The 12,306-nt window shown below is 46.0% G+C and overlaps 1 protein-coding gene across 4 annotated transcripts in view; it reads right to left on the bottom strand.

Annotated features, from left to right (window-relative positions):
• Positions 1-942: 942 nt before the first annotated feature.
• The window catches only part of DPP8 (dipeptidyl peptidase 8), a 30,337-nt gene continuing 18,973 nt past the window's right edge, over positions 943-12,306 (bottom strand). For all 4 annotated transcript variants that reach the window (XM_075431758.1, XM_075431757.1, XM_075431756.1 and 1 more), the window contains exons 14-20: positions 11,945-12,083; positions 11,006-11,151; positions 10,011-10,157; positions 9,080-9,232; positions 6,868-7,010; positions 6,029-6,140; positions 943-5,439 (exon numbers count right to left, since the gene is read on the bottom strand). In XM_075431758.1, the coding sequence (XP_075287873.1) occupies positions 5,317-5,439; positions 6,029-6,140; positions 6,868-7,010; positions 9,080-9,232; positions 10,011-10,157; positions 11,006-11,151; positions 11,945-12,083 (963 nt within the window). In that variant the 3' untranslated portion in view covers positions 943-5,316. The remainder of the gene's footprint in view (positions 5,440-6,028; positions 6,141-6,867; positions 7,011-9,079; positions 9,233-10,010; positions 10,158-11,005; positions 11,152-11,944; positions 12,084-12,306) is intronic.

Consider the following 12,306-nt stretch of genomic DNA (forward strand, 5'->3'; position numbering starts at 1 on the left):
GTAGCTCCTCATCTTTCTTGAACTGGGGAGCCCAGAACTGGACAGAGTACTCCAGATGAGGCCTCACTAGGGCAGAGTAGAGGGGAAGGAGAATCTCCCTCGACCTACTGGCACACACTTGCAAATCCAGCTCAAAGGCACAAGCACGTCCCTCCTCCAGCCACAACCCAAACACCCACAACCAGTCGCTGGTGAGACACTCGCGTCCCAGCTTGTGTTGCACAAGGGCTGCTGAAGGCTCCTGGGGAAGCTTTGCCATGTTATGGTAGGGCCTACAGAAACCCCAGAGGGATGCACAATGCAATGTATCAACACACGGCTGGTTACCAGCGTATTTCTGAAAGCCACCAAAATAGGGGGTGCTTCCACGTGGGTGAAAAATCAGGATGAATGAGCAAAAAGGGGAATTGTGACTGCCCTGAGACCCCCCAGCCCCTTCAGGGCAGCACTAAGCAGAACCAGGGTGCCTGCAAAGCCCATACTGCTCACAAAGGCATCCACGAGGCCAAGCATGAGGCGACTGCACGAGGAGACATCTCTCCTCTTGGCAGAGCCCGTCCACTGCTCACAGGTCCCTCTGTCCTTCTGCCTCGGCACCAGGCCACCTCCTCCCCGGTGGCACTCGGCCAGCGAAGCCGCGGCCGTGCCGTACCCGGTGCGACAGCTCCGGCTGCTGGCTGCCGAGGGCTGCCAACCGCGTTCGCAAGGGAACGTTTAGGAGCGGGAACGCGGTTGTGCCAAGCAAACGCCTGCTCTTCCTGTTTATATCAGTTTCCCTAACCACGAGGGACAGGGAAAATCGCAGATGCTTTTGCTAAACTCCCCGACAAGTATATAAAACATGCACGCACGTTTTCCATCATTGCCTCTTTCCACAGCGCAATGAGGGAAGAGATTTAATTACACACAAACTCTACTGGATCAGGAAGAGACCGTTCAAAATACAGGGGGAAAAACCATTTAATTCAATTTATTTAGCAGCATCTTTATTGCAACAAAGGTTTTGTAATAAAATGCAGCAAAACTAATGTCTCCACTTTACATGATTAAAAGCCATGTAGCTAGAAAGGTAGGGGAGGGAGGGAGACCAATAAACCCACTGGAGTGAGACATGCAATTCTGTTAACGCAAACAGCAGGCACTTCATGTTCTAAATTTAAACACCTGAACTTCTACTGTGCGGAACATCCAAGTAAAAACCGCATGAAGATCTCTCTTCCCCTTCCAAAGGAGCGGCCCGGAGAACCGCGAGGGACACACTAAAAGTCTTTACAGGGTTCTGGTACTCAAGTAAACAGGCAATTCAAGGCAGTGTCCTAATCTGGCTGATTATTTCCTTTATTTATACTCTATTATTGCCTCGTTAACGGTTGAGCCTCACGCCAGCAGCACAACAGCCTGCCTTACACACGGACACACACAGCAGAAACACAACCTGCTTTTCCTGGTGGGGAGTCAGGGTCGGGAACCCCGGGCGCGGAGCTTGTGAACTCTCCGTAATTTGCCACACAGGCTCAGACATACGGCGCTCTGGGGTTACAGCGTTACTACACCATCCTGCTCGGAAAGTATCTCCATGGCCTATGCCCAAATGCCACCAGTAAGTAGGGAATGCATTTTCCATTCTAGTACAATGAAGTTAGTAGATTTCCAAAGCTTTACTTGGTGTTTTGAACTCACGATTTCATTCACAAACAAGTTATTGGAGCTTATAAAAATTAGGCAGTTCTGGGTAGTTATTAATTCTACTTTGTTCTGAATAAGAAGACATAAAGGGGGTGAAACCCAACAGCTTTGCGCATTGCACACTCAAGAGGAATTACTGGAAGCTGCCTTGAAACGGGGCGAAACAACGTGCTTCTATGAGAAACAAGCACAACCAAGCCCAGCCACTGCAAACGAGCAGAAACTGCTGGCATCAACACCCAACCACTCCAGTATTTCATCACTCAGATCCCCATATTCCATATATACTACTTTAAATGTATGAAATTAAAACTTTCATCTCAAAGACACCTCTGCAACTCATATCCACCATGCAATGAAGGTTCAGTCCTGCTCCTGCGCAGAGCAGGTGTCCTGCCGGGCTCGGGGCAGACCTCTGCTGAAGGCAGAAGGTCCCCAAGGGGACACACCAACGTGTGGGCCGGGAGCCACAGGGATGGTTCCTTCTCACGTGTTTTTCCTCCACAGACAACCTCCCTCGCAGGCGCTCCCCCAGGATCTCACTAGTTCTGCTTAAAACTTGCACTAACCAAGACTTTTTTTTTAACATACAAGAAGTGACAAAGTATAATCCCAAACATCAAACAGGCTGGAAACCTCTTCCTGAGTGACACTACCATCTCCTGGACCACAAGGCACAACCTGGAGCAGCTGACCCCAGCGGCGCAGAGCAGGGCAAAGCCACCGCTCTGGCCCAGTGCCGGACCGACACTTTCCCACACGAGGTGCAGGACTACTACTCCCCCCAGCAGCACTGACGCAGCGGTCCTCAGCACTAACACCTTCTCACCTCTGCAGTTGCAACGGGCTTTGCCCTTCTTCCCGTGTCACTGGGAATGTAGTTGTTGACTGCGTAGGGCTGGATCAGACCTCACGTAAGGCATCTCTCACACCTTCACCTACAAACAGGTGTCTTTTGCAAGAACTACAAAATTCTGATGATAAATCCTCCCAGCACTTCCACAAGGTAAGAGAGCATGGGGTCTTAAAGTGCTTAACTACAGTGGAAAGAAAAAACATCTGTAGGACAGCAGGTAATACATAATTTATGTTGCAGAGTACTTACAGTACGTTGTACTTTAATAGCTTTTCGATATATATAGTTAAAACAGTGAAAGGATGCATTATTAGAAAGTTATATGTCAGTACTTATAATCACATCCTGTGCCAAATCAAAACCTAGCCTGGTTTGCTTGCATAACATTTAGTTCTTCAGTTCCCAAAAAAGCACTGTTTGATGAAGGCCGTTTTTGTTCTGTTTTTTAAACAAAAGGATCAATTTCATCTTAAAAATCATACACATTTACATTCCAGGGTAATCACCTCTAGAAAAAGAACAAAAACACCCCAAAAAGCAAGTTAATTTAGTATTGAACAAAATATAAACAACCTTGGAAAAGGCGATACTATCCACGTGTAGTTTTATACATATATGTATATATGAACAGATATAGATATATGTATATATAATACAGCATAAACACGTAAGGAACACAATGGGATTCCATCGTAACAGCTTACACCTGTCTCTACTCACTGCCGTGCTGCTCGAGCTCAAATGCACCAGCAGATTTACCCGACTCTCCATACTGACTATAGCACACTCCACAGGGATGCTGCGTTCGCTTCAGTCACAACAACTAAGAGAAGACATTCTAGGAGCTGGCCTCCGTCCCTGCCGTGCCTTGCCCAAAATAAAACTGTAAGCCTGGTATTGACCTGCTAATGGTATTTTAACTGATCCACTTAAAAATCACTGTGATCTGAAAACCAGGAAACAGCCCAAACCAAGCACCCCCACCTCGGAGGAAATTTGCATTTCCTGCACGCCTGTTTGCTTTGGCTAGCTTTTGTGTAACCCGAAAAATGGATCCTGTTCTCACACACAGATTTTACAACCGTGTAACTGCACCAGCTCTGACAGCTTTGGTGCATCTGCCCAGCAGCCTAACCGAAAAACGATGCGGTTTGATAGAATACAGCCAGACTGTGTTAAATCCCAGAGTTTCAGGATCAAGCTGAACAGTACAAAAGCAAAGAAAATACAAGGTTACAACATGTGGAGTACTAAGAGCGTACACACTGAGAGTGGTTCCAGATTTTTAGAAGATGGAAAGAAAATCATGCTCTGCTGCTCTCTAGCACCGAAACAGAAAAAAAAAAAAGGAAGTTCTTAGATTTCTAAGAAAACCATTAAAACTTACAGGAGTTTCAGAGGTAAGCCCCAAGGGGAGAATTTCCTGGATTAAAGAGAATCATTTTGCTATGGATTTTCATCTTAAACGACCTGTTGCAAGCTCAAAGTGACTTCACACACTTACGATACTTTTTAGCCAAGCCTTCTGCTGAGTTCAAACCTCACTAGCAAGAGCACAAGTGGGATTGCATATCCTTTCGGCTCAGCGGGGTTACCTTAAGCTATACAGGGGAGGGTTTCTCAAATACAGCATCATAATCATGCCAGGCAGCAGTGCTAGAAAGGACCCAGGAACGGAGAGCTGAACTGAGCACGAGCCTGGGAAACAGACCCTCAAATAAAGCAGGAAATTCAACGAAACAGTTCATATTGCCTCACATGTAGTGTTTGTAAGGTCTCTCCTCACTAAATCCTATGTAGGCCTTTGAATTAGAGTATTGGAATTTTAAAATCATAATGGGATGCATATACCTAGACCATGCTCATGTGACAGTAAGAAAACAGTATTGCAAAACCAGCTCCAGAATGAACATCAAGGGAAAAAGTCAATGAGAAATGAGCTGCACTTTTAAGCTTGTTTTAAAATTTACAGAGTTTCAGCTCTTTGACTTAAATTAGTTTGCATCTCAGAATAAAAGATTGTTGTGCCTGTATCACAGTAAAATATAATTTCACTTCCCCACTGAAATCAAGTACAATCAGGATAGGATCTCGAGCTGCTGAAACTAAAAAAAGAGTGTGATTTATCCTGTGGAGAGAAGAAATCATTGAAAAGAACCCGGCATCAACTGAACTGAATCCAAAATTTAAATTCTTTAGGAGGCAGCTTAAAAGTCTTTCTTCTTAAACAATTAACATCTAGATAGGTGATGTATCTAACTTGTGACCAGCTTCTAAGGAGTGAGACACATTCCTTTCATGAAGCACAAAAGCTATATGATAGCATTTAAAATGTAATACAAGTTGTAACCATTCAGGTAAACTCCTGCTGTGTAATGAGTAAATCATCCAGTACTATGTAATAACATACCAAGGAACACACTGTAAAAATACATCAATATGTCATAATGCTTCTAAAAAGCGACGATCTGGTGCTGTAGAGTACGCTATTTTCAGTTTCAGCTCCTCCCCCAAGAGAACACCCATGGTACTGCATCATACCACAGACATTTGATTTTATTTACACCCCAAGCTTTAAAGTTATTAGGTCACCGTACTTCAATTTCCTGTATGGCACCAAATTTACTTTTAAAAAAGTGTCTCTGTGTGTGTGTGTGTACGTGTGTGTACATGTGGCAGGCACCAAAATGCAATGTCCCATCCTATTTTCTCTAGTCTCTTACATCTCCTCGTTCGGTAAAGCAGCCAGTGGAGCAGAGTTCTGCAGAGGTCAGTCACATTGCCTTCAGGGCAGCAATACGAGAGCCCAGATTCTCTTGCAGGTAATACAGTAGATGGAGTTCATAGTGCTCTCCCGACTCGGGTACCCTTATACTGTGTCTCTCCTGAGGGTAGATCTAAAATATATAAAATAAAGTCATGAGTATCCACAAGAGTTGCAGGCACCAACATTTAAACTGGTTCCCAGAGCCACACTCAAAATATCAATGTAATCTCCCTACACTAACTCCACACTTGAGCTAATACACCCCATCCTCCATCGACTGAACGCAGAGACAACCCGCGGCACCCTCTGCTCCAGCTGCTGCTGGGCTGCAGGTGAGCAGCCTGGCTGAACAGAGGCAGACCACGTAAATGGGCATGCTCCCTGTTCTGCAGCATGGGAGGGGATACCTGGACTGCATCTGCACGGAACCAGCAGGGTTTAATTAAATGCGTAACCCTGTTCCACAGTGAAAAAACTCTGCTGTACTGCCTCCAAGCTGCAGATCTCCTCAGGAGCAGCCATAACTGCTCTTAACGGCTCATTTGCCTAATATTTTTTTTTGTTTACTCATAAAATCTTCTTTTTGAAAGAATGTTAGTCTCAAATACTACAGTTTTATCCTAGAATTCCAAGCTGCCCAGCACAGTCATGTTGCAAGTTCCAATTCTGGACTCCTCAAAGACAGACACATTACCTTTACATCCTGGTTCTGGCCTTACCTGTAAGTCATAGGGTTTCCCAGCTCTCACTAAAAAGCTGAGTAAAATACTAGTGTGTGCAAAGTGAACATTCTCATCCAAGAACCCATGCAGCAGCAGCAAACGGTTCGGTCTGAGAAAACCAAGAGACAAACATTTTTAGACAGCACCCCAGAACCTGCCAGTCGTTTCACAGTCCGCACACACCCCTTCAACAGCACTCGGCAGAAAAAAAAATATTTGCACTGAAGACAGTGATTTCACTATTGTGAATTGCTCTGGAAGGACATGTCTCCCAAACCTATTCTTTCCTCCTCTAAAAGTTCTTCCTGCATATGCACATCACGGTCAGACCTTTTATCTGTCTATCTTCTTTATTCTCAGAAGCATTTCCTAGCTTGGACAATGGCTTAACACCTGCTCAGAATCACTGCTGATTTTCAGCTCTTTGGCAAGAAAGCCCATGGTCTCAGCCTGGTCTGCAGACAGCTCTATGCGGATACAGCCTCCGAGCATGCAGAAAGCATCCTGAACTACTAATTTTTGTCTAGCTTAATGTGGCTTTAAAGTGCTAATCAGAATTGACGATATGTTTGTCATTTATTTAGACATAAAAGATAGTTTTTAATTACAGCTCATATAAAAGGGATTACATGGAATGGCCTGTAATTATGCAAATATTCATTCAAGTGTTAAGTTTATTAGTGTTGGGTTTGTTTTATCTTTTTTAATTACTATTTAATACTAGCATTTGTGATTCCAGGACTCAGTTGCCAAGAACAGGGAGATAAAAACTTGTCTGTGGGGCTTGAACTTTCCTGGTAGGAAAAGGAGGAGGCAAGAGCCATAACCATACTTACTCAGAAGGAAACTTCTCAGCCTGCATGGCCACGGAACCTAGGTAATACCCCTGCTCGTTGTGATCCGGGTGGCCCATGTAGCGCTCTGTGTAACCAGTGTCGTAGAAAATCCACAGCGTGACGGGTGCTCCGGCAATGGCAACCTGCAAGTTCAAGAGGGCTCTCAGCATGGGGAGGGGAACGACAAACCCGACCTGGGGATGTCCCTCCCTCCCACAGCTCTATCCCAGTGCAACTACAATTGCCCCAAAGAAGTTTACAATCCACAGCCTGCAGTGGAAAAAGAAAAGCAATCCTCACCCTCCCTCCCACGGTTCATACATATCAGCACAGTTCAGCTATGACCTACATGTACTGAAAACAAGGCAGCTGCTGAAAGCTAGGAAGATCCTACAGACAAACCAGAAGCACCGCTGAACATATCACCACAAGGCCTGCTGAGGGAAGTGGATTTTGTCCAAAATGCTGAGTGCTCTGCTTTCAGGTTGCAAAACCTGCACTCATTTGAACGTCTAACAGAAACTGGGATTGATTTCCCAGGACTCATCAAACTACCTTGCATAGCTACCACCAGCTTGCAGAGGGGCTTGTAAAAACAAGACCAATGAGAAAAAAAAAAAAACACACCACAGAAAAACCAAACCCTTTGCAAGGCAGGTATTTTTAAAAGTAAAAATAGAACAACCCTTAAGGACTTGAGAGAAGTAATTATTAAACCTCCCAGGAGTATTCAGGTTGGACTTAGACAAAGCAAGGGCAGCCACAAAGAACAAAACACATTCCAAGAGCAATATCCAGCTCTTATCACATCTCTACCTCTGAGACTTGCCCAACAGCAGTCTGGCCATTTACTATAGCGGTCCAAAGTCACGAAATCACAAGAACCTGTTTTCAATACCTCTCCCCAACCCCAGGCTGCCCTCCTGTCTGCTTCAGGACACACTGCTATAAAGCAGCACGGGCAACTTGATCTGGGAATAGATCAGTCTGCAAATAAACTATCCTCTCAGTGCAGGAAAGAGGGGAGGAGAAAGAGCAGGAGGTGTCGTTTTTCAGCAGGATCATTTCCCTTGGTTCACAGCACAAAGAGCTCGGCTGAGACAAAGCAGGGAACAGCTAAGACTGTGTAAGGTACCTTCAGCACAGGTGACTTGAGAGTGGTATAGCTATAGCAGCACCCTGAAGTTATTGCAAGCTCAACAGTCCAACAGTTTAAAGCTCTCTTACAGGAAGGAATATCTTTCTGTGCTCAGCTGAATGGGGTCAACAGTTCTTCCTCCTCACCCCAGCTCATGAGAACAGACTCTCCCATATTCCAGTAAAACTGGCCTACCTGAACAGCCCCGCACTCCTCTTCTACGCCAGGTTTCTCGGACCACAAGCGTGTTCTGCCCAAAAACACCCTGCTCGCACTAATGCAGAAAGCCTCATGGACAACACTGCACCTTCACATAGGTGAAGATTACATCTGGCTCATTTGGAGCTGGGGGAAGCAAGCATAGCGATGGTGCAGTCACACCACGCTCTTTGGGGTGGTTACACCACACTGTCCTGGGCAGAAAAGCTGCAAATTTGTGGGGAGAGGTAGGAAAGCACAGCACTTAATTGCACAAATGCAATTTTGTGATCTGAGGCATCTCTTTTTGTATTAATTATTGGAGCTGTACTCTTATCACTGCCTCTGAAAAGCTGAGTCCTGCAGCTGTACCAGCCTCAACTCAATGTGAACACCAGCCCCAGAGACCTCTCAGAGCCAACAGTTACCACAGGCTTACAGAGGACAAGCGTCTCATCCCCATGCTTCACACAGAAACACAAGCGGAGAGAACTCAGGAGACAACCCAAGGTCACACAACTTATGACTGCTCTTGCAATACCCATTGAAAGCTGGTTTTACATGGTACTCTGGCTTGTTGGCATGCACTAGGTTTAAAGAGTGAATAGATTTTCAGGTCTGTTGTCTGTGAAGTATCAAAAAAATAACCAAAGCCTGATTAGAAATACTGTGGAAGAAATGTGTGCTAGAAAAGCAAATTTCCTCTGAATTCACCCAAATGGAACAGTCCTGAAGAAAACAGCCAGCGCAGTGTGTCCTCAGTTGTCTAGAGCAAGCTCAAATATCTTTGTGCTGTGAACACCCGTGGGAGGTTACATGGTTAAGGGAAAAATTCTGTCTGCACCACCAGAATAGTTACTCAATGTATGAACATACCCTGAAGATATCTGACCTCTGCATTAAAGCCATTAGAGAGAGGTAGCCTCCGTAGGACCAGCCATGAATGCCAACGCGGTCCAAATCAATGAAGTCATACTGGGATGCTAAATACTGCAGCCCTTCCACTTGGTCATCAATTTCTATTTGTCCCTGGGAGGGGAGAGAAAAAGGTAAAGTTTTGTTAGTTCCAGACAAAAGTTACATTCTCAGGATTTGCAAAGGTAACCACCTTCAGACTTCTGCTGCTTCTGTGTGTTCAGCACCCAACCACACACCAGCCCTCCACCGTGCTAGGCATGTTACAGAAAGATGACCTCTTTCCCCAACAAGACAATAACTACACGCTAACCCACCTCTTCACTATCCTTTTCTTCATTTGTCTCCTTGCTTGGGGACAGGTAAGATTTTTCAGTATTTTTGCTTTTTGCTGTTACAAAAGCAAGGCTGAATTCTAGCTCTGTGCATGAAAATGCCATTCCCAACACAGAGAGCTACACTGCAAAGCCAGAAGAACCTGGCACAGGTCTGCCCTGCCTGTACACATGGCCAAACACACTCACCCTCTCCATCCTGACACAGGAACCGCCCTAAATAGTAATCCACATTGAGAATGAAGCTATGCTGCTTCATGTGAGCAGCAAACAATTTCTTGTAGGAGTCAAGAGACCCGCCCCCCCGCCATGCCTGAACAGCTGGAGTTGGTTTGCAACCTCAAACCCTAACATTATATCTTTCCCACATCAAGTGCCTCTCCTCCCTCAGACCCACACTGCTCAGCTATACGCAGTTCCCCTCCCCACACCCCGACAGCGTCACACAGGCAATGCTGGGCATCTGTGCCAAATTGGTGCTTCAGCTTGGATAACACTGGGACTCAAAGCTGTCTCTGGCTGAAAATACGAAGAACCAGACTCACAGCTCCACTTACCATTTTGTATTTAAATGCTCCTTCAAACTTCAGCCCTCGGTGGCAGGACCCCCTGTTGTCAATGACAACAACAACGTAGCCTAAAGAGGCCAAAGTGTTCAAACGGAAATACTTGATTCCTTTAAACCGATTGTTCACTAGCTGTACCTGGAATAAAAGAGCAGCAATGACACAACCATATATGTAATGGAATCCAGAGGTCAACTCTTAATTCAATTTCAGATTTCATTTGTATTTACCTTCCTCTGAATGTTTTATACATTTTTATAATGTAGAGTTTTCAAGATCCCTGCTCCCTGCTGCAGGATTCCCTCTCGCTGCTTGTGGTCTGCTGTGAAATAAACTCTCTTCCCCCAGTAACAATCCATTCTGCGTCACAGGCACGGAGAGTTGAACTGAGCTCCTCTGCAGCACCAATGGCCACAGAGCAAGAGGGGCAGCTGCTGACAGCACAACCCAACCCCCAGCCTGCAGCTCTGCTCTCCTCTCTCTCTGATCCTTCCCAGGACAAAATCCTGCCCTTCACCAAGTCTCACTCCAGCTGCCTTGGACCACAGCAGGGCACAGCAGAGCTGTGGGAACCAAAGCAGGGCTAAGGGACTCACCTTCTATCCATGAGTGGGAAAAAGCCCTCCTAAAAACACACGCTGGTAGTCGTCAGTACTAACAGAGAGCTCCCCTCACATACGCTTGGGGGAAGTGAAAACAAAGAACAGGAGCCGCTGCAGAGGAGACAACACAGTAACGGGGACTATCTGCAGTCCCTTTCCTCCCAGTTCCAGCTCTGCTCCTCCATACCAATTCTCAGACAAGTGGCAGTGCCCTGGTCCACGACCTGGGAATCATGATCACTTACCGCAACTTTGGCCAAGCAGAGACTCACCAAACAAGCAAAAAGCTGCACCTTACCCTCAGCACAGAGCAGGAACATACAGGAGAGCAGTGGAGTGACTCAGGCCAGCCCACCCCACTGCTCACCAATGCGCTGCGCTCACCTGAGGACCTCCATAGATGAAGAGCACAGTGGGGTACTTCTTTCCAGGTTGCAGATTGTGAGGTTTGTACATCATCCCATAGAGCGTAAACCCCGTGGAGCTCTCGAAGGAGAACACTTCTGGGGGAATGTAATCAGGAAGAGGGCCTGCCATGGGAAGGAACGGAGAGTATGGTTTAACAGGGAATGGATGAATAACGCAGCTCTGCTCCAGCCCTGCCCATCACCAATCTCGCTGCAATCCCAATGGAGCCCTACCATGCTTTCCAGTGGATGTGGCTGGGACCAGGCAGTGACCGGCAACACCCCAGCCCTAGGGAAACTTCCTCAGTCCTATCCCATTCCCATCCCTGCTCTCCTCTGAACATTAGTAACACTCCTCCCCTGACACAGCTGTTATAGGTACCCCATCCCTTCCTAACTCCACTTAGGACTCACTGCATTAATACACGGAAAGCATAGGATATGGTGTGTGCATTAGGGAAGGAGAGATGAAAGGGAACAGAAACACAGTGGAAAAATAAAAGTCCAAGAGCTGTCTCACAAAGACACGAGCAGGCAGCAGCACACAACTATTTAAGAAGCCTCTGCCCCTCCCCAGAGGCCCAGAAGCATGCTCGTTAGCAGGAATATAGTACGGAGTAAATAGGCGCACTTAAACCATTCCCCCAATGCCAAAACTGGCGTTCTACAGTTGCTACTGGCTCTAGCAGTAGAAACTTGGTAATTTCCACTCTAAATTCCTTCATTGCCAGTTTATACCCATTTGTTGCTTAGCTGGAAACATCGCTCCTGCACTTCCAAGAACTCCTCACACAGTATGAGTTTCAGAGACAAGTCTAGTCACCCAAACCAGCAAATCTCAAGCAAGCATATTCCAGGATATCTTTCATTCTGCGACCCTGGTTGTACTTTTCCAGTTCCTCATCCACGCCATTACCTGCTGAATCTAAAATGGTAGCCCAGAATTCCTTTGTCCTGTGAGCTGCTGCATCATCTTCAGGTCCTGTCAGCCGGTAAAGCGACACACAGTGCGGGTTCTTCTGATTACTGTACTTGCTGATGAACATGTCACAATCCTAGGGAGAAACAAAACACTACCTTGAACTTCTCCGCGAAGAGGCACAAGCAAAAGTGATCACTCATCCTGCATTTAGATCTTTCAGAAGATGCATATGGATCAAATTAAACCAGGAAGTCTGAGCTCTTTTCGTAACAGGAGATACTCTGAGAAGCTACAGTCCTTAGCAAGGTTTAGATATCAACACTCCAAAGCCCTAAATACATCTGCAAAACCAACAG

This window comes from Opisthocomus hoazin, chromosome 10 (genome assembly GCF_030867145.1).
Source record: "Opisthocomus hoazin isolate bOpiHoa1 chromosome 10, bOpiHoa1.hap1, whole genome shotgun sequence".
Lineage (NCBI taxonomy): Eukaryota > Metazoa > Chordata > Aves > Opisthocomiformes > Opisthocomidae > Opisthocomus > Opisthocomus hoazin.